At 43.7% G+C, this 22,023-nt stretch overlaps 1 protein-coding gene across 14 annotated transcripts in view; it reads right to left on the bottom strand.

Moving 5' to 3' along the window:
* The window catches only part of HDAC4 (histone deacetylase 4), a 252,798-nt gene that overhangs the window by 43,149 nt on the left and 187,626 nt on the right, over nt 1-22,023 (bottom strand). For all 14 annotated transcript variants that reach the window (XM_083841239.1, XM_083841246.1, XM_083841240.1 and 11 more), the window contains 4 exons: nt 16,568-16,825; nt 14,250-14,436; nt 7,353-7,486; nt 860-980 (listed from right to left, as the gene is read on the bottom strand). In XM_083841239.1, coding sequence (XP_083697365.1) covers nt 860-980; nt 7,353-7,486; nt 14,250-14,436; nt 16,568-16,825 — 700 coding nt within the window. The remainder of the gene's footprint in view (nt 1-859; nt 981-7,352; nt 7,487-14,249; nt 14,437-16,567; nt 16,826-22,023) is intronic.

The following is a 22,023-nucleotide window of genomic DNA, read 5'->3' as shown; positions in this document are numbered from 1 at the left end:
TAATCCTCTTTTTATATCGTTCAAAGTAAAGGTAATCCCCAAAATAAACTTTCTAAACTTCTAGAACTCTCTTTTTACTGATGCCCACAAGAGAACTTCCCCAACTGCCCCTCTGGCCTATCACCTACTCCTGCAAAAAGGAAAAAATAAAGGGAGAAGTCATCTCCATGACAGGAAGGTGCTAAAATCAATGTGATATGGTTATTTGGTTTCTATGGGTGGAGTTGGTTATCTGAACAACCATCCCCTAGATACTCTGCAGGGAAAAAGTCGATATTCTACAGCAGATGCAGTCCCGTTTTAGGGAAGATCCAGTCCCCAGTGAAAGGGATAAACAATCTTGTTCAAAATTAAACAAAATGTAGGACTATCTAAGAGGCCCCTGCATCTTTCTTGTGGATTATCCATACAAATCTGACAGCTATTTGTTGATGTTTATGCAGCTGGTTGGTGCTGGAGATCTAGGTCCTTAGCAGGGTGTTCCAGTTCCTACCAAGCAAAGAAGAACTTTCTAACATGCAGAGCAGAGTGTCCAAGGATACAATAGACTCTATATTACCTTTCCTCCTCTGAGAGGGTTGTTTTAGATTTTGAAGACATCAGTGCAAGGAAGGTGTAGCTATTTAAAAGGTTCAGAGATCACCTAAAGAACAGGAGATGTATCTTGCACTACCCATGTCAATGCTGAAAGTAGCAGAGGGAAGAATTGTCTTGGGAAATGCCTAGAACTGAGGCTGGCAGGACCCCCACATGCCCACCTTTCACACCACCAATGCTAAATGATTGCCAGTCGGGGCTGTGGACAGCAGCCTGAATGCTGGAGGTCAGGAAGGGGAGCCCTCCCCACAGCCAACGATACCTAGAAGTTTCTTGCTGTCCAGTTTCTGTCTGTTCAGAGGGTTTGTGCCGTACAGCAGCGTATGGGCTTCCGAGTGAACTGTCTGCAGCTCTTCTAGAGTTGCTTTTCTTCCACGAATACACTGAAAGAGGAAAGAAAAGGGGTGATGAAATCCCTGCTTAAATGCTCAACTCATTACTGAACTTTTTTCTTTTTTTTTCCTTTAACTTAGCAAGTCATAAAGACAGCAAGTAATAAATCTAATCTGGTTCTCACGTGAGAAAATCTTTTGTAAAGGAGATTTTGGTTTAATCCCTTATTCAAAATACTACCGTGACATAAAAAGTCATATTTGATTTTTTTTTTTATGTTTGTTTTAAAAATATTTATCATAGCATTTGATAAACTACAGAGGGATTGCTCAACTACTGATTATTCAGTATTTCAGCTATTAACCATTAGGAAGTGATTTACTGACGAAAATGTGGCCCAAAAATACTGCCCCCCATCTCCACTGCAATTATTAAGATAACCTGAAAAATTCTCCCCAAAACACCAGTTTCCAAACACAACCTTCAATCAATTAAGGGTAAACTACAGATTTACTGTTCTGAAATTGATCTCGGAAATCCTACAAGATTAAATTTATTATGAATTGTTTTCTTATACCGTGATGCATCTTGAGCTGGAAATACCATAGCATATATGCTCATCCCTGCTTTTGTTGGTGGTTGAACCCAAGAAGGGAAGGTGCACACTGAAGTCTTCATTGTAGATCATGGAAAAACTTTTACTCATGTCAGCAGGACTCAACTTCACTTTAAATTTTACAAAGTGGAAGTCTTTTCCCCTCTTTCCATAGGGTTCCAGCATGCTTTGGGGGCATATCTTTTGTTGCCATCACCCATTTGTGATGCAAAATGTGTTTGTAACAGCAAAGTGCTGTTCGGAGATGCTAGATCCCGTGCAGCATGAGGTGGTCTCTCCCATAGCAGCAAGGCAAGCAGATGGTGCCTGAGGGATAGCAGGTATTCCAGATGGGGCAACTGACTCCTGACAGTGGAAAATGCACCTCACCTTCTTAACTGGGAGCTTGTGAGTGCCCCCAGAATGTTGGCAGGGGAAATACACAGTGAGCTGACAAGTGCTGAGGTTTGGGGTAAGTCAAGAGGTGGCCATCTGACAGCGGGGAAGGAGTTACTCTAAAATGAGAACTGCTTTGCGTCTGAAACTCGCGTGCACTCCCACCCCACCACCAGAACTGCATTTTACAGGGCTTAGAATTACTTAGTAATTTTTTTTTTGTTGTTGTGATTTGGTCTAAAACATTTTAAAAGGAGTTGTCATTTGGAGTGGTGGTTTAATTCCTACAGAAGAAACAACGTGATTATTCCTCTCCGTTACAGTATAACATAAGTAGTTGACAATAAGCATGCTGGAAGCTCTGAGAGCCCCTTGTGGAGAGCACACAAGCCGCAGCGACGAGTGTCACTGTGCTGGATGGTGCAAGGCCAGCATGTTCCTTGTCACATAGCGGGCACTGCACAGCCCTCACCGTGGCTCAATCAAAAGCATGCCAATTGCTTTTTTAAGACTTCCACGTTCCTGTGGAAGCAGTTTCCAACGAAATCCGAAAAGTGGATAGCTTAAGGAAAAAGAAAAAAACCTAACACCCACATTCCTAAGAAGCACAGACTTTCAAATGGAAAACTTGTTCTAAAGCTAAGGTCAAAGAGTGCCTCACTCCCGGGACGCTGTGCATGGCTGCTGCAGTTTGGGAAGCAGTGCCGTGCAATGCTTGCTTTGCAGGACTGTGCCGGACACAAGCGGTGCTGGAGGACATGCGTCACCGCTTCGAAGGCACCGGCGCTTGCAGCAAGGCAGCGCCTGCTGCAGCAACACCACCCCGGGGGGCGCAGGGACCCCCACTGCAGCGCACAGCCCCTGCCACCAGCACCTCCACGTATGAAGCACGGTCCAAAAAAACAACTTGAGGGAACTGTGTCCCAAAGCTTCAGCGTAAGCCTCCGTCCCACGTTTCAAAGCGCACAGGAAATCACTTTGTAAAATCATTTGAGCCATAAGGCAGCAGAAATCAAAGCACTGCAGGAGTGCTCATGCACTCTGGCTCTCGTAATTTTGGCATTTCTGCTCTCCAGTTCCTCTTTCATTTTCTCTGTGCTCTGCTTCACCACCTAGCATTTCCTGAGGTTAATGATGAGGCAAAAATACACCATCCCATTAAAGAGGCAATAATCACAAAAATGTTAGACCCAGAAGGGATGGAAATATCTGGCAAATCCCCCTTGAACTTTTATCCTGTCTTCCTTTTTTGTTCATGGTAAGTCAGTGTCAGTTACCCCGTACAGGCTTTTATACCTTCCCTTTCACCCATATGCCAGTTTTGTCCTTAGTTTTAATGTAAGGATATCCAGAAAGATAGGATATCCAAGGCAGACCTTGTCCCAGCCGCGGTCCCCTCTCCGTGCCACAAAAAGCCATGAAAATGGGTACAAAGCTTCTTTCCAGAGACTGATACCCCAGGCACCACCAGCACTACCTCCCTGGGCACAGGCTGGGTGCTCTGTGATGGCAAATCTTCGGTGTGGGGTGGCTCTCCGGAGGCTTCACCGCGCCGATGCCCAGTGGTTTGGCAGTGTCAGAGCAGGGACTGATCCTGCCCTCGAGCTGGACGCTGGCACAAGGCCGTGTAAGGAAGGCTGTGCACGTCTCAGCTCTAGCAGATGGCCCAGCCCAGGGTCTGTTTTCCATGTCTGTCCTCCGCAGCTGCAATTAACCCGAGGGCTTGAGCTAGCAGCCCTTGTACTTTAAACAACGCAGGATTGCTGCCAGGACAGGCCTGGAGACGGACCCTGATTCAGGAACTCATTCTTCCCGATCCTGGTTGAGCAGTCCATGGATCTGATTATGTCCAAAACACACAGCAAAACCTATTGATTCCCTCATGCTTTTGATGAAGGCTGGGAGGATTATTCTACACAGTGATTGCAGGTTTTTGTTTGGGGGAGAGACTCTTTTATTGCAATTGCCTCAATTAGTATAATTGTTGCTTTTAAATTCTGTACATACACCAGAGTAATTGCCATATTTTATAAAGCTAACTTAATTAAACAAGCAATACTTTAAACCGCAGTTGTTCTTAAGTTTGGACAACTGCTTTCACTCCAAAGGGTCATCTTTAAACTTGTGCAACCCTGTCAGACTCTTACCTATCACACTGCAAATCTGGCGCACATTTTCCCCCCAGCTGGATGTAAAACAGCTTTTGGACAACTTCAGCAAATACATATCTGTTTCACTGCCGAAAGATGGGGGGAGGAGGGTGGTGGATGGGAAGCAATGTGCTTTTTCTGTTCTAAAAATATTCATGCCCCTTATGGATCACTTCTATCACCTCCAAGAGAAATGGTAGGAACTCGGCACTTGGCAGGTTCTATAGAAGCCTCTGGGTTGCCTGATGAAAATGGGTTTTCACGTTTCTGAAATTTCAAAGCAAGTATTTTTTTGCATGCATGATAAAATATTTATCTGCGAGCCCTTTTCTGGCTTGGGGCATGTGTGCAACAGAAACACCAAAAGAAAATTTCCAGGAGACAGAGAATTGTTTGAGCTTGCATGAGAAAACAGAGTTGGAATTTATTTCCAGCACACAGTTGTGTGGGGAACAAGAGCTGCTGAACTCTTTCTGGAAGAGGAATGGGGATCCCAGTGGAGCTGCCTGATCCCATACACAGTGTATAGGATTATTTACTATGCAGGGTGCTGTGTTTTTATCCCTGGAGCAAATATTTGCAGCCAATAGAATCAAACTATACCCACACCCAGACCACAGCAAAGGACTGTTAAGGAAGCAAGAGGAAACATGAGGATAAGGAAATGTCAAAGTTCAAACTGTCCTTTTACAAACACAAGTTGTTATAAGTGGATTAACTGCATAATCACAAACAATTTTCACATCAGGCCCTTGGGCTTACTTAACTGGCTCATAATGTCTGAGGCACAGGACAACATACCTGCAACAGTGAAAATAAAACGAGTGTGCACAGAAGTGTCAGTCAGCAATACCAGCTAAAAAATAACGTAGAATAAAACAGAAACTCAGCAAAAAAGAAAAAATGTACCGCCTGGAAAAATGTTGAGTGTTATAATCTATGTGTTACTGTTACCTAATAATAATTCTGAAAATATTCACCTCTTTCAGGGTGCCTGAGAGTACTGCTATGCAGATTGAGCATTTATAATCCTTAAAAAGTTGTAGAAACATAACAGGCTGCACTGCTATTAAGTGTTACCATGCTGATATAAACAGCTCTTTTAAAGTTTTGCCTATCATGCACACCACTGCTGGTGAGGATGGAGAGGGAGCGCAGGGCATAGCTGCCCTTTCTGTCCTTCACTGAGCTGTCTGCATAGGCAGCAGGGATTTGAAAAAATAACAGCAATTATTAGGCCAGGCTCCAAAATTCCTTCTAAATCAATTGCATCATTGAGTGTGTTCCACAAAATGAAGCTTTCTGCATGTTAAATCTAAATCTCCTGTCCTGTGGCAAGGAGACAAGCCCATCATCCCAGGTGATGCCAACAGCTTACGCACACACTCCAAGCTAGCAGCAGAGATCATTCCCATCAAAAAAGCTATCCCTTTGCCATGCCAAGTGCACGTGATGCGAAGGTTACCTTCGCTGATGGAAAACAAAGTGTATTTTATATTGCCCTACACTCTGCTTACTGGTAGGCAGGTTCTAACTGAGGAGCTTCAGAAATACTATGAAGGACAGGGGAGTGACCAAATGGTTTTGCACCATGGAAACGAATTACATCGGTCAAGGACAACAGAAGGTTGTCTGCAGCTCCAGAAGAAACCCTATCAAACAGAATATTGAAGTGAGGAGGCAGGAAGGAGATGGAGAAAGAGGGAAAGGCTGTGACCACAAATCCTGTGGGACAAGATAAAGAAAAACTTTCATGCAGGTCTGGGCAGGAGTAGGAGATGGTGGGGGTAAAGGAACAGGGAAGCTAACCAGAGAGAGCAGCAAGTGCATTTAGCACGGCTGGTTATCCTGAAATGGCAGGTCAGACCTTTAAGAAAGTCCTCAGAGAAGGAGATGGGAATCGAGGTAGGAAGCTAACATTACATATTCATCACTTTCAGAGAAAAGAAGTTAAGATGAGGCTGAATTTCACCATAAGGGAAACACAGGTGGAAAGGAGGTGAAGATCTAAACCAGCTCCTACGGTGAGAGCAACCTAGAATAACAATGGAAGGAAAAGAGCAGTTGTTTGGGATCCTACAATGAAGAACTTCATACATTATAGAACAACTATAGCACAAATCTAGGAGACAAGACAATTAGCACTGCACAATTTAACTACTACTTCTAAACAGAGGAGCTAAACAGCAGTGGGGTGCTTGTTTTTTTGTCAGACAGCATAATCCCAAAATTCAATTAAATGGATCTCCATAGACAGAATCAGGTTTGAATTTCTTCCTTGCTCTCCTCAGGGATAAATAAGGGTACAACAGGGTAATGCTATCTAATGGCAATGCTGCCACCACGTGGATGTATTTTCTGATTGCTCAGAAAATATTTCTAGCCAGATGCTGACATAAGTCAAATTTAGAGTGTGATGCAGTCCCCTCAAACACTGCATCAAAGAACAGATGAGCAAACACTGTTGTTAATTTATCATTCCTATTAGATCTGAATAATAATAAATATTAATCATTACTCCTTTTATTTTAATAACTTTTCTCATAGTTTGCTTTGCTCTTAAAACATGCTTGTCCAATAAAATTAATTTAAGCACCTGTGATGGAACAGTGTTTAGTTACATCCTCCTACCCTCATTCCTCTTACAGTATTTTCACTGTAGGCTGATCATTAATTATCAAGGAGTATTAAAAAAGTTATTAAACCACAGAAATACAAACTTCTTGCTCCACAGCTCCTGTTGTTATGATTGGAGCGATATCAAATGACGTGGTTACTTCAGTTTGTGCTCTTATTTTTGGCCGCTTCAAAGTTCAGCACTTGATAGGGACTTCCATTTTACGGGGAACAGGGCCGAAAATTACATAAGCAGCTTCACTGCAAACAGTACAGTTCACATCAGGCAAGAGCGTTCTCCAGTGTTTCACAAAATTTGTAACAGTCATCGCAACGCAATGAAATCGGATCGCTAGAAACGCGCTCCTGACATGCAAACGCACGAGCATAAACAGTCATCTAGGAATGGATTAAATTTAAGCCACATATGGCAAAACACTGCCAACAGCTGGAGCTATAAAAATCTGAGGCCGGAATGCAGCATAAAGTTTGCATGTCCAGGTAGCGATCATCAGTCCGAGCTGCAGGTTGGGTGTACGCGCTACCTTCCATCCCAAAAATCAGCCCCTGAAGCTGCCTGCCATCCAGCAGCCGGATCAGGCAGGCAAACCCAAGGGCTGTTTCTCGCAGGCCCCCCAGTCGCTCCCCGCCAGTGCTGGCATTACCTCACACTTGCCACGGAGACCCGTCTCCTGCAGCCGGGACCAGATGCTCTGGATCCTCCCCGCGTGCTCGGGGTGGCTGTTTGTGTTTCCACAGGTACACTGGTGTTTCAGCATCAAGGTGTCGTAGACAAGGCCTGCAGCAGAGGTTACAAAATTGCTCTCAGTGAAAGGAACTACTTTGCCAGATGTATGGAAAAAAAAAACACATTTTTTTTTGGTCTACCGCACTTTGCATTCAAGAGAACACTTATAGACAAAGGCAGCGTGTGTTTCACCAGGAACCACAGAGCTCTAAGAAATGACAGTCCGAGACACTGGGAAATGAGGTGGGCAGCTGCTTTGAAACAGAACCAGACCTGCAGCGATCCCTTCCATTAGATATCCTCAACAGATACAGACAAGAAATAAGTCAGTCGCCACCATCACTGCAGGCTGAAGCTGTGAGAGTGACAGGAGAAGGTGACAAATGACAACATCGGTACGAGTACAGGCATGCCAGCGCAGGAACATGATCTAGAGGGGGGCTGACTTACAACTTGTCCACTGGGTACCTTTATAATTACTGCTAAAATGACTCTAGGGCTTAGGATTAAAAACCAGAAGGAATAAGTCATTAGCAGGCGCTATGTTTCGTAAAATAGTTTGTGCTGAAGTCTTTGCATCAACATTATTTGACAACATACTAATTAAGTCTATTAGCACACACTTGGGCATAATTATTCAGCACGATATGTAGGTATTTAGCCGTGTTGTTTCATTTTAACGTGGGAGTCAAGCAGCTAAATCCCTTTGCATTACCAAGTATTTATGGCATGACAACAGCGTAGGAGACTGCTTCATGCTCCGGAGCTGCCCGGGTACGTTTCTGGAACGGGAGCTACGATTTCATAGCCAATGTTCCACTGAAGAGAACCAGCAGTTCCTCCGCAGCCATGCGCTCCTGGTGACAAAAGACCTTTTCTGCACTTAAGTAGAAGAGACACAGTGAAATGTTTAAATCTGTCCTTCCCTTCAGCCAGCAGCTCCAGAGAACAGAAGAAAAGGGGGCTTCGAGGGGTATGGTTTCTGGCAGGGAGTGCCTGTCCGAAAGCACAGTATAGACAGGCAAGTGAAAGGTCTTGAAGAGAATCCAAAGCCTCTGAATTAGGAGCGAAGGCGGGAGTTTCTCCCAGACCCAGCGCTGAAGGGTCTGCACTCCAGCCCCTACTGCTCCTCCTAAATCCCACCAGAGCGTACCTACGCTGTGCTTGGCAGCGCAAAAGCAGCTTGCGGGGCTTACCTGAGCTGGCTTTCACGTAAGCAGTTCAAGTACTGATAAACAGCACAATTTGCAACTGCATGGAGTTCAAAGAGACCTGTAAAATAAGGCTCTGAGAACACACATGGACACGTAGCCTGGAGCTGAGCTCCGTGCTGCTGCCTGTACCCATGCTAGCTAGTCTGACTGGTGCTGGAATCACACCTTTTGACTGCGTGTAGGCATGTTCTGCCGCTGAAAAATTTGGCCTTCCCCTCTGAAGCAAACTCTGGCACTGACACTCTCAGCTATTCCCCCTTAGGGAAGGTGCCTGGCAGTTCCTCTCTTTGCTGTAGGTGAGTGCAAGGAAAAAAAAAACAACGTTTTCAGTTCTAGGAAGGGAACAGGGCGCTTGTTAATTGACTGACTTTGGGTTAGCCAAAGTTCAGTTAAATAAGATTGTGCTGCAGAGCTCTGTAGGGGCCTCCTGTGTTGGAGTGACCATCAAACTTCATCAGGAGCTGCTGGGCAAAGCCTAGTGCTGTAAATGCCACCTGCAAAGGTGTGGACCAGTGGTAAGGCTGGCTGCCCACCAAAACTCCCCAGTTTATTCAAACTGGCACAAAGTCTGTAGATGCTTGCACATGTTTCCTCTGAGGTTAATTCAGTTTTGAAGGAAAGTCATATTCAAGGGATGTCAGGCACTTTGGCAAAGTATTCGTTAGCACAAAGATTCCCATGTAGGCTCTTCCTAGACCCTCATGGGGCTGCACTAGGTTTGGCTAAATTGCTGATATTAAACCACGAAAAGTGGTTCTGTCTTCTCTGGCTTCCAAACATATCTATGGGGACTTCAATTATACGTTACAGATTTAAAGCAAAACAGTGCATGTATACATATTAAACATACATATTCACACTCAAAAAATAGCCATGAATTTAAGCAAAAAGAAGTACAAGCAACAAGTTGGTCACCAGGTAGCTGCTGACCCTGCTGGGCGCACCCCTGGCACCCCCTCAGGGCACAGCCACTGGCATGTGCATTGCCTTGCCAGAGACAGACTGTACCGCAGCACGGGATGAATACACCCGTAACTTACCATTGTTCAAATTTTGGCAAAACAATAAAACAACAAGCCCAGCCAGAATCCTGAATCTGAGACGTTCTCGCTAGCATTGCTCTAAGTGTACCTTGCTACAAAGCCAGGTATGTGGGGATTTACCCACAGCCTACAAATTTTAAAATTAACTCTTCAGAACAAGGAATAAGTAAGAATACTGTCATGTGTAATCTGAGGCTAGTTCATATCACACCTTCATGAGTTTCGGGGAAAATCAAGCCCTTCCAAGCAGTTACAAGTACTTTTTAAGCAGCCTTTTCTGCTTGCCTCCTGGATTCCCAGACGATGCTTAATCCTGTTGCTTTGACAAATCTTTTCGTTGCTTGGGAGCTGGGCACAACTTGACAGTGAATTATACTGATTGCACTGCAAAGCTGGAAGGGGTCTAACACTATTTAAAGAGTCAGGATGAGAATCTGTGCTGCAATCTGTGTTTCTTTTTAAAGGTGTTTTTCTCAAGTCTCCGAGCTTTAAATAGTAACTACTGTAATACCATCGCGATGTAACTGTAGGTATGTAGGCAAAGCAATGTCTAGCCAGATTAAAAGCCTCTGTCTCATTCCCTGGTTTGTGCCTGGTAATACTGGTAGGGCAGAAGTCAACACTGATCAAACCAGAGATAAATACAAATGAAAATCTAGCTTTTTGCATTGACCTTACGTTCTTCAGTTGCTCCTGTGAATCCTGCAGTGCAGCAGATTTGCCAGTGGCCTCCCATTTTTTCATCTGCATCCACAAATGCGGGAAAGCTGCAGGTGTGTTTAAAACGTGTACGTACATCTAAAATGGACTTTCCTAACAGCCTACTCAAGTTAAGGTAGGCAAAATAGTTAAAGAAAAGGTTTTCAGAAAATGTGGTGGTAGGATGCCTACTCATCCCTATTTCTTAAGTTAATGGGCACTACAGTGGGGTTTATATAATTCTGTTGAGGTATAAAGTTTCCTCACTCCCAACAATTCACTGATAACAGCAATGTCTCAATGAAGTTCTTCTGTACCGAAACACTAAACCATTGGAAAGAAGGGAAATGTTCCAAGTTGCTTACTGTGGCTGGGGACACTCAGATGAAGACACACGCACAAAGGAAAACTTGATAATTTGAGCTTAAAATACTAAACTACTTTGGCCATTACAAGTTAAATTAAGTGATCCTGGAAGCAATACTCTTTAAGACATGAGAACAATCGTTTTTAAAGGTCAGCACTAAAGTATAACCAACTCGCCTTTCTTGGCAGAGCAAACATATGATTTGAGGTTCAGATAATTATATTGCTCTGCACAGGAGAGAATAAATGCCTTCATAAGAAATGAAAAATACTTTAATGCAGAACATCAGAATAATTTGTGGAACCTTTTTTACAGGAGATCAGAGACTGGATAATTGGAGCTATGCAAATTAATGGCCTAACCTGAGAAGTCTTTTATTCAAGTGTGTAGAACAGTGCACACAGAAATAGTCATTAAAGTCAAGGAGGCTACTTGTGCTAGCGAGGGCAAGTTCAAGGACTAGCTTTCTTTTATATTCTAGTACGAAGGAAAATTAAATGTCATGCTTCAGGACACAAAACTGACTGCTTGAAGAAGTCAGGAAGGGCACTGTTTTCACTTTCATGTGCAGTAATGCACATCATGTTTGAGAAGTGTATTATGTTGTTCTTTTCCTATACCTTTGAAGTCTCAGGTACTGGTCACTGACAGAGACAGGAAAATAAATTATACATAAAAAACAAAATTTCAAGCTGTCTGGTCCTAACTCTGTCCAGAGAAAGCATTAGCCCTTTCTACATAGTATTCTGAACACGAAAGAGATGAACTGTTCCTTTGTCTGTTGGACAATAACTGATCTCTTAGGAGCCACATTTGTGTCTGGAGTAATCATTGCTGGCTTCATTAGGGCCATTGAACAAGGTTTGTTTTATCCTGCCTTCTCACAAAATGATCAAAACAATTCAAATCTTAATCTCTCTGAAATCCAAAGCACATAACTGTGTTAGAATCAGTCTCCAATGCAGCCACTTATCAAACAGATGGATTCTCCTAGTGAAAAAGAAGCCCGATGCACTTTGGCACCGCGTGCTTTGAAAAATACCCAAGGCTTTAATTTCCTGCCTTTCAAAGAAAAGTTCAATCCTAGTGATTAAGCTTTAGTATCCACCTCCAAAAACAGGATCTCCGACACACTGTAGACTACTTCAAGAAAACAGAACCAAGCTAACTCGTGCACACATGCTCAAATTTCTGAGATGTCTGCCTTTCCTTTCTGTGCCTGCATGCCCGGAGTAGTAGGCTCTTTTTTTTCCTGCCACTGTAAGTAAATAGTGCTGGTTAATTAAACTGGTGCTTCGCCTGGGTAAGAATGCATGTGGGGAACACAGGAACTCCGCTTGTCTGAAAAACTTCTCCTTGGGAAATAAAAAAGGGAAGGAAACAGAGGTTTCACGGCCTGAACATGGAGAGGGTTTTAAGTTTGCTAAGCATAAAGAAAAATGGTGGAAATAGAATTTTACCCTCCTTCAAAATTGTCATGCATCCATCTCCCATAAATCTGGCAAGAGGAAGCTCACCTTTTACACTCTCCACCTTTACTACTGCCAGTGAATGCCAAAAACCACTTTCTCCCTGAACAGCAGTTCATTGTGTTTTCCCTCCTCCATTCACCTAGCACAAACACACAGAACTGCACAAGATAGAAGGCAGTGGAAAAATTAGGTCCTGGGAGTCTGGACATGGATAAATAGCACAAAAAGGATGTTTAACAGGTGAAGCACATGAAGCATTTTTCATATCGCTCTGGATTAAGTAAATGTACAGTACTATATAAAAGCAATGCAGTATTCCACCTTTTAAATGATTTATTTTTAACCCTTCCTCTAAGAAAAATGAATCATAACACTGTAACAGTGTGTTTCCAAAGCAGCACTGTTCTCAAAATCTGCATTCCTACTGTTACATTCTTATGTAATTTTAAATGAAATTCAGAGGCACATATCTGAGTAAAACATATATCCTCTGGTAGGAAATGTTACTGTATGCTCAAAGTCTTGCATATGATTGACAAGGCAACTTAAATAGCGGAGGAGGAGAAGGGAAGAAAGAAAAAGGAATGAATAATCTCTTAAAGTAGGGCCAGGCTTCCTTACTTGTTTTCAAAGCACCAAGGTTTGGGGTCTAAGTGTATTAGATGCTCAAGTTTCATCCGGTTTGACTGTGAGCCAGAGGACTACCCTTCTTTGTATCCTTGGCAAAAGCCAAAAGCTAGAACAATCTTGATGCTGTAACTGGCTGCATTACAAAAGTAGTTTTGCTAAAATTCAATGTTTAAACATTAGCAGCAGATGGAGACTTGAAGGGCTGATTTGCAAAAATTAGGTACTACCTGGACTTTTACAGAGCTGGTTGCACATGCTTCCCACCTGCAACTAACAGCTGAAGAACAAAGTCAGATTTAATGCATCACTATTACTATACCATCAGTATCTGAAAATAAATCTAATTCACAGTGATGGTTTTAATGATGTTTTTAGATTGGGTTAAATAAGATTAAATGAACAAACCAAAGAGAAACAAAATCATGAGCTGCCCTTAATTGCAACATTTTTTTCTCCTTTCCTCAGGGCACACGTCACATGGCAAAATGTTCATTCACAAAATAAAGCTTGACATTCGGGGAAGAAGGTGGACTTCAGAATAAGTCCACCTAATCACCTAACATAGGACTTGAGAAGTTACACATATTTAACTTTTACTAAAGCTACTGAATAAGCAGAAAGGGTTTTGGTGGAAAAAGGTTGGTTTTAAGCCCTCATCGACTTAGGTAAAACATTTATTCCTCACCTTTAAACTTTGTGGGGAGACTTAACACCTTTTTTGCATTTCTGGCTTTCAGTAGACACATGGAGAATTGCACTCATAATTTTCTTTTGAGACGAAGATTGACCAGGTAAGAAAACGCTCTTCAGCCTGTTTCTGCACACTGACAACTTGAAATAATCAACTCGCCTCACTTTTCCTAACCTACAGGCACAGACTCCTGGGCAGAGATTATGTTGCAGAAGGAGGGGTAGTCTGGCACAGAGCCCAGACTGGATAACTTATGGCATGAGATTGCACAGGGACTGGAGAAGGTGCAGAAAATACAACTGATAGATACTGCGTTTGGCATGCTGTCCTTTTTCAATAACATCGCCTCTCTCCTCCTTGCATGTAAATCAGGCTTGTCACAGCATATGACTTGTCCTTTCTTTCTGGAGATATATAATTAAAGTACTAGGCTATGTTTCTATTGATTTTTGCAGTTTATTTTTTCTCTGGACTATAGGGTGTCTGTCCCTCTAGGGAAGGAAAAGGCAGCACAACAGGGCATAAGATGACTGATGCTATTCTCAAAGACAACAGGATATTACAGAGTCCACAAACACATCTGAGATTCAGACCCGAGACATGTGGCCTCGCAGGGACACAGGGAAGAAAAACACAACATAAAGCAAAACGGTTACCACAGCCCCACCGATTCAGTTTCCAGGGCCCCAAAACATTACCTGTTGTGAACCTTGGCTTAGTGGGTGGCTCCTGTACGGACATAGGGAAGGTGGCCGAGGCAGGCGAGGACTGTGCGCGGGACAGAGGCCGATGGCCTCCGAAGGAGACGGGCATGCCAGCTGCCTCCAGTGACGCCTGGTAGTTTCTCAGCTGGTGAATGCGCTGCTGCTCCAACAGGAGGGCTTGCTGTGGGGAGAAGAGGCAGCTACTGAACGTCTGCATGGTGCCCTCATGGAAGGGCTTTTAAGGGTTTTTAAAGTCTGCAAGCTTGGACCCATTTCCCTGATAACCGAGCACAAACCTGTGCAACAAATGAAGACATCTGTGCTGTTCGAGTGAGCTCAGGCAAGAGGCAGCGCAGCATGTTCACCCCGCAGCCCTGAAGCTGGTGCACGCTGGCAGCACCATCAGCAGAAACAGCCCCATTGTCCCCCAATTCAGCCACGTCTTCCTGCCTCCATGCCCCCCGCACCGCACTGGTGCATGGAGCAGAGCCACGCACCAGACCTGGGACAAGGGGGAGTTTTCAGCTGAGCTACGCCATCAGCTGGACAGGCTCCCGACCAGAAAGAATGGCTGTTCCAGCTCACCATGCTCAAACTACAGCGTAATGAGGTTCCCTCTCCTCTTTGAGGCAAAGCAATTGCAAAGGACATAGCATATTTAAGACTGCTCAGGTGGGACTGCTACACTTTTGGAGGCACGGTACCCCTGTGGTCCATCACTAGCAGTACGTCACGTTGTGTTTCGTTATTTATTCTTACTAAGGAAACGAGGCCTACATGTGGTTGTATAAATCAGAGAAATAACTTTGCACAAGCGTGGTTGGCAATGGCACTGATCCCTCAAGGCAGCGCTGTTATGAAGACCGTGCCACTCAATAAGGAACTGGAAATGAAGGCTCTGAGCTGCAGCCAGGGACGCTCACGTGGGGCCCGCGAGCCGGCCCCGCAGTGCCGGGGAGACAGCAGCGAGCAGCTAGATGCAAATGACTGCACAGAGCAACCAATTTGCACCTGATTCACAGACACTGCAACTGCAAGCCTGGCACCAGTCCGCCTTCCCTAGCCAAGGGCTGTGGATTTGCTCAGAGAGCTACACCCTGGCATGGCTACAGCAATCTGTTCTTGGCTGAAGATCCCACGCAGGGGTTACTCAAGGCCCCAGGTAGAGTCAGGCGCTCAGTGCTACGGGCTGCAGGGATGAGTAGAGCACTGGTGCCTTAAGAGAATCACAACCCTCTCACTTTCATTACCGCTACCACAAATGGTGTTTTATGGGAGACTGCCACATAACTGGGAGATTATGTTATGCTGCGTTGTTACTGGATTTACTGCTTGTAATCCACACGCCTCTGGTGTTTACTGTCCAAAGTGAGCACACCTGGGATCTCTGGGATCTGCAGTACTGAAGAAGGAATCACCTTCAAGAAAACCACTTTGTCACCCGTTCCCTTGTCCAGCCCTCCTGTGGGGCAGTCAGTTTGTTTTAAGACATCAGAATAAAACTAAATCCTCTGCTAGTATTTAGTGCTCAGAAATGTTAAGATATGTGTTGTCTTCCCAAAGAAACAGAAAGTGGTTGAGTGGCTGCAAATACACTGACTGCATTTTGTGCGTATGATCCAGGTTCTCTTCTCTGGGACTTCTGAATTGACATTGTGACTCCAGGGAAGGATGGCACTGATTTTACTTGCAGATTTCTTTCTGTACCAAATACTCAGAAGGCGGTTTACCCCTACCTTTTCTCCCTTAGAGTACTATAAAGAGGTCACAAAAAGCCAAGTCCCAAATGGTCGCTGTGATAATGTAGGGATTTACTTTTCAAAGCAACTTCACTGCTTCCTTGCAAGGCTTTTTGTCGCCTTCCCATCCCAGAGGCTCCTAAATACAGCACTCTCATAAACACCAGGACTTGTCCTCGCTGTAGACAACATGCTGCTATGCTTTGTTATGTGTCTGCAAGCTCAGGCTGTATTTGTCAGTTTAGTTTAGTGCTAACCTTCCCATTCTCTATACATACAAGGGTAGCTTGTTCCTTTATGATGATTATAATCCACCATTAAAATGCTGGTAAAATCTTGAACTATTTTTTGGGCATTTGGGTTTGTTGCAGACATGGTTTTGTACCAGTAACTAACAGATTTCTAACACTTACTCCTAGCAGCTGTAAATATCTGAGGTGAGGGATGGCTAGTGTCCTGATTTTAATACACAATAGCAATACATAGATTCAGCCCCTTACTCCGGATGCTGCTAAACTCCATCAAACACCAAGGAGCCCGGTGCTAGGAGCCCCAAGCATATTTTGAGCTCACCTGACGGAAAAGCAGCTCCTGCTCAGCCTGCCTCTGCCCAGACTCCAGCTCCTGCTGTGGCTCGGCTTCCTCCTCATCGCTCTCAATGGGTTCTTGCTTCACTTGCACCATGTTGGCCAGCCCTGGGGCCTCCTTTTGGCTTGCGACTCTGTCGCTGTATGGCTCCTCCAAAAGGGCTTGGTGTTCTCGTAACTCTTCTTCTGTCTCCTCCGGGTGGCTTTCATGCTGGCGAGCTGGCTCATTGGGTTTTGATATTATCTGAAAGCACCCCAGACGTTAATTGATGAATAAAACGTAACTCATTACAGGTGAATTTGACTGTGTTCTCTTCAAAGAATCAGCTTCATGAAAAGAGAAACTGTGAATCCCATCTTATAAACACTGTCCAAAACAACAGTGCAAGGGAAACCCTTGCACCAGGTTAGCCTCAGCATTAAGTTATCAGAGAAATTCTTTGTCCCAAGTAATCATGGCTCTTCAGTTTCCACTTCATTTCCCCCCTAAAGTAATCAGAACCTCTTAAGCCTACAGACCTACGGATGCCACTTGAATTCACAAGCAGCTTAACAACCAGCAATACATTTAGCAATTAAAATCCTGAAAAAAAGTAACAGAGACAAATCCTCTGAGGGTTTCTGCTTCATTGTTTGTCCAGCTTCGTCTGGAATCACTCCATTAATTTTATGTTTAAAGGGGGATACCATCATCAAGATTCCTCCAAAACTTGCATTCTCATGAAATTTGTTAAGAAGAAACTGAAACACTAAACTTACAGCATCTGTACAGAAACAAACTGCAAGAAGAGCATCATTCTAACCACACCTTCCTAACTAGGGGTAGTGAGCTTCCCCGAAAGTGTAAGCTAAAACAAAAGGGAACAATATAATTTTCACCGTAATTCACACAAGTCAAACTTTTTGAAATATATCAGTGAGATAAAATTCTCAGTGCTTGGTCTCAGACTGCTTATGATTTTTATTTGGAGCAAAAAAACATGTGTACTGTTTTTAAATCCAGCAGAGGTAAATAAATCAATTTCCTTTCTTTAAAGGAGCTCAGACTGTACCCGTTTCATACGCTTATAAAGAAACTGCTGAACTTTGAAAGCTGTCAGAGCAGAGCTTTAATAAGGATTAGGTCATTGGTATGAAAAGCAATATTGATTTTAAATCTAATAAAGCTAAATCAAAACACGGTTATTGAACACATGCAGAAGGACTGGCTACTTATAAGTAACTCACTCTTTGAGGAACATTGGCTCAAACCTGAAACTAAGCCTCTTTTCCCTAAATGTAAGAAGAGAGGTTCTGCCATATAACTTGAGCAAAGTTACACTAAGCAGGTTTAGGCATACAAAGGCCATATGAAGGATTCATTGCCTGCAAGTATCATACCAAGGACAGCAAAAAATTGTTTATAACTACAGCAGAGGATGTCACAAAACCAGGGCTCAAAGCTTCCTTTAACATCTGGGATTGCAAGGACGAGGACACAGGGCTACAGCTTTCTAGCACTGTGGATTACTGGGTTTTGGATGTCTCATCTCCTGAAAGGAACATTATATGCAGAGGGGCCTTATCTTATCTAGCTTGAGGCAAAAACCCTGTGGGGTTCACGTGAAGCCCCAGTACAGATGGTGGGTGCAGCCCATCCCTCTCAGTTATAAGAGGCAATGATTTTGTACTGATCAGTAACTGGTTGCACAGCTGCTGTTGGCAAGAGTGTTTGAGTTTCCGCAACCAGGGGATGCTCCTTGAGAGCCAACAGCTGCTTGGAAGAGATGAGATCCACCTAACTAGACGGGCTGGCCAACCTAAACTAAAAACAACAGGGGAGGGAGTGATTCCTCAACAAGCAGCTAAGACAGCTGGGGATGGGGTAGTCAAGCCAAGGGCCCGCTGTAGTGAAAAAACGACACGACAATCTACAGCTCCAAACTGAAGTGGCATCTCTTCGAGTGCAGGCATGAGAAGGAGGAGCGTGCAGAAACACCTGGTGAGGAAAGCTCTCAAGCCTGTCCTGGGGAATTGGCACACTTGGATGCCTCTCTGAGATGCCTCTGCACTAGTGCATGCAGCATGAGGCCCACACAGGTGGAAGAGAAGTCTGTGTGCAGTTACAGGTCCATGACCTGGTCATGACCATGATGTGGTGGGATAATAAAAATGACTCGAGTGCTGTGATGGAGGGATATGAGATTTTTAGGAAGGACAGGCCAGGAAGGTGAGGAGGGGGAGTTGTCCTTTACGTGAGAAAGGAGCAGGAATGCGTGGACCCCTGTGCTTTGGTATGGGTCTGGAGTTAGTCAAGAGCTTTTAGGTCAAGATAAGCAAGCTGACCAAGATGGGCCCTATTGTAATAAGTAGACTGCTGCAGATCTCCTCGTCACACAGAAGTAGATGGGGACTACTTTAAATAACTGGAAGATAATAACTACGTGACCCTGCTTGAGCTGGGATGTTGGGCCAGATGATCTCAGGAGTTCCCTGCAAACCTAAATCATTCTGTGATCAAAACTTCTCAAGGATTTCTGTGAGGTTGCCCCCCACTCCCATCTCGCCCGGTGCATTACTAGTAACACACACTGGATAGCTAAACTATGTTAAGCTAAAGTTAGCTCTTCAATCAGTTTTCTTTAAGCTCACTTAGGCTTGATGAATATAATCTGGTTTAAAGATAATTAAATCATCATAAACCATCTTCTCCTACATTTTTCTGCTTGGATTGCAGGTCTCAAGCTTTGAACTTGATACCTTTTGAACTTATGAACTATGCAAGGTGAGTAATTGCTGGGAAAATAACTTACAATGTCATTGTCAAATCTAATGGAAATGAGAAGCAGTGTAATTCCCTAGAAGTTTTAAATTATTCCAACCCCGTAAAAACATAAGAATTAAATGAAAAACACGTGTATAAAATGCTACAATGAAGGCTGAAAATCAAGTGGCCAATGACATGGACATTTCAAACATTCACTTTGCTGTCCTAATATAAACTGAATCTCTTGGTATGTCATTTGCTCTAGCTACTGCAACCCAATTCTTCTAAAAGGACAATTTTGTAAAGAAAGTATTTTGTTATGAACATATGCCATATAATTCACAATGATGTGCATTCAAGATTTATTAGTACTCCCCGAAAATATTCCGGTTTTGTAATTCTGTGATTATATGCTTGTGTTAAAACCAAGATATTAAGTTAAGAAAATCTACAGTAATCTATGTGCAAGGCAATCAATATAAAGTTGACAGCATTTTAAATGCTCACAAATATATCTGAAATAGTAAGCAATTGCCCATAAATACCATAAAAACCATAAATAACTCCTTCCCTTACCAAGTTCTATACTATCCTTTGCAATGAAGCTATTCCCCTATTTTCAAATCCTGTCACCTCTGGTTATCACATACTGCCACCATAAAACAAAGTGGAAGGCACTGTCTTTCACTGCCTCTAGCCTTGGACAGCTAACTATTTCAGTACAGAAGTAACTATACATCTCGATTCACAAACATTATTAAAGACTAGATACCAGCTGTCCACGTTTCTTATCTACCTCTGAAACTCAAAGAAGAGAAAAAAAGAAAAAGGAAAACAAAAACAGACAAAAAAAAATCTGTCTCGAAGAAGATGCAACTATTTTGAACCGGCTGGATGAGGCCCTGGGCAACCTGATCTAGTGGGTGGCATCCCTTGCTCATGGCAGGGGGGTTGGAACAAGATGATCTTTAAGGTCCCTTCCAACCCGAGCCATTCTGTGATTCTGTTATTCTAAGATCATAGTGATGTCAGATCCCAATACATTTTTGAGAAATCCAAAGGATTACTCATTTTCCCGTGGAATGTTTCATAAAGAAAAAAAAAAAGTGGGGAGGGGGGGGCTTTTCTTTGCTAGTAAAATTTGGAATCAGTTGGCATCTGTCTACTAGGTAATTACTATATGTCTACTTGGTACATATACATGGTACCTTGTCTGTTGTCATATATTCTTAGGACACTGAGAATTTTGAAGATACTGCAACACGTGCCAAAATGTCTGTTTTCTCATCACAGAGTAATGAAATGAAGAGTCACCAACAGAAAAACGCCTGAGAAGGTCCCAGAAGGATATAATTAACACATTTTCTTTTTAGATAACACATGCCACAGAGACCTGTTTGGTTCTAAAAGACAGTTGAAGAGCTCCTTGGAAAGTATGTGCAGAGTTGGAGAACTTCCATGAAATTGTACAGCAAAGCTTCACATCTGGACATCCCTGACCAAACAGTGCACCTCTTTCTCCTAAGAAGCCAAGCAGTTATGGAAGAAATTTCTGGTCCTGCACAAGGACAAAGCTCCTACAGCAATGAAAGGCTGACAGAGATGAAAGTTGGGCATGACTTAAGGTGCCACTATAACTTGAGTTAGATCTATTCTCAAGTCCTCTTTCACTTTAGGACTCCAGCAAAGGAACCTGGTACCTCCCCGGTGTTGCTCCTCATGGTAATGGTTGCTGAACAAATTTTGAAACACTGAAGGGACTGCTTTCAAAAACAAGATTAATAACAGTCCTTTGGGAGAGGGCATACGTGCTGGAGGGCATACAACAGTCATGTCCTTCAGAAAATTCAGCGTTGCTAGACAGACTGCTGTGCAAAGGACACAAGCTGGAGGCTGAAAGCACCACACACACCTTTGAACTTCAGGATAAATCACCACATTTCCATACAACTCATCCAGGTTTATCTACAGATAGTGCAAGCTCAAAGAGATCATGCTTGACAGTGCGCCTTTTGGCCCATTCTACTTTGGCAGATAAGTACAGCTGGTCAAAACTTTGTGCAGACAGGAACATGCTGAAAGGCAGGTCAGACAACACTACTGTTGAGAAATGTCCAGTTTATATCCTTGGAAGTGCAGAGCATGCCCAGCAGGGTGGAGTGACTTGCCCTGTTTGGGGAATGGGGCAAAATAGCAGTTGTTAGCAGCTGGGACCCAGCCAGCCTCAGGCTCTTGTGCACTGGTAACGTCGACCATGCAGAGTCCTGATCCCCCTGGAAGCAGCACTGTGGGGGACACAAGTGTGGGTGGGTGGCACGGAGAGTCCCACTAAGCAGAGGAAGAGAGAAACCAGGCAAGTGAGGGAGAACAAGACTCTGGCTCAGCCCTGACCACTGTGCAGAACCGAGAGAAAACCTCCCTTTCCTCCCTCTGCAGATCAAAGAGGACAGACTCAGAGAAGAATGAACAACTCTGAAGAGCTGGAGAAATAGCTTTGGTAAAAATGAGGAAAAATAGAAGATGAGGGGACAATAAAGGCTCAGCTCACAAGCATCCTGAAACAGACAGTCAAAAAAATGTCCCTCTTGAGTCAAGGATATGGATAGGAATTGAGAAGTGAGAGGCAGGTGGTCTGGAGCAGGTACACTGGCAGGGATGCTCAAAGGAAGGCAGGCACAAGGCAGAGTGCATCCTGT

Source organism: Anser anser (assembly GCF_964211835.1).
Source record: "Anser anser genome assembly, chromosome: 6".
In the NCBI taxonomy this organism is placed as follows: domain Eukaryota; kingdom Metazoa; phylum Chordata; class Aves; order Anseriformes; family Anatidae; genus Anser; species Anser anser.
This window is presented reverse-complemented; position numbering and strand designations above follow the sequence as displayed.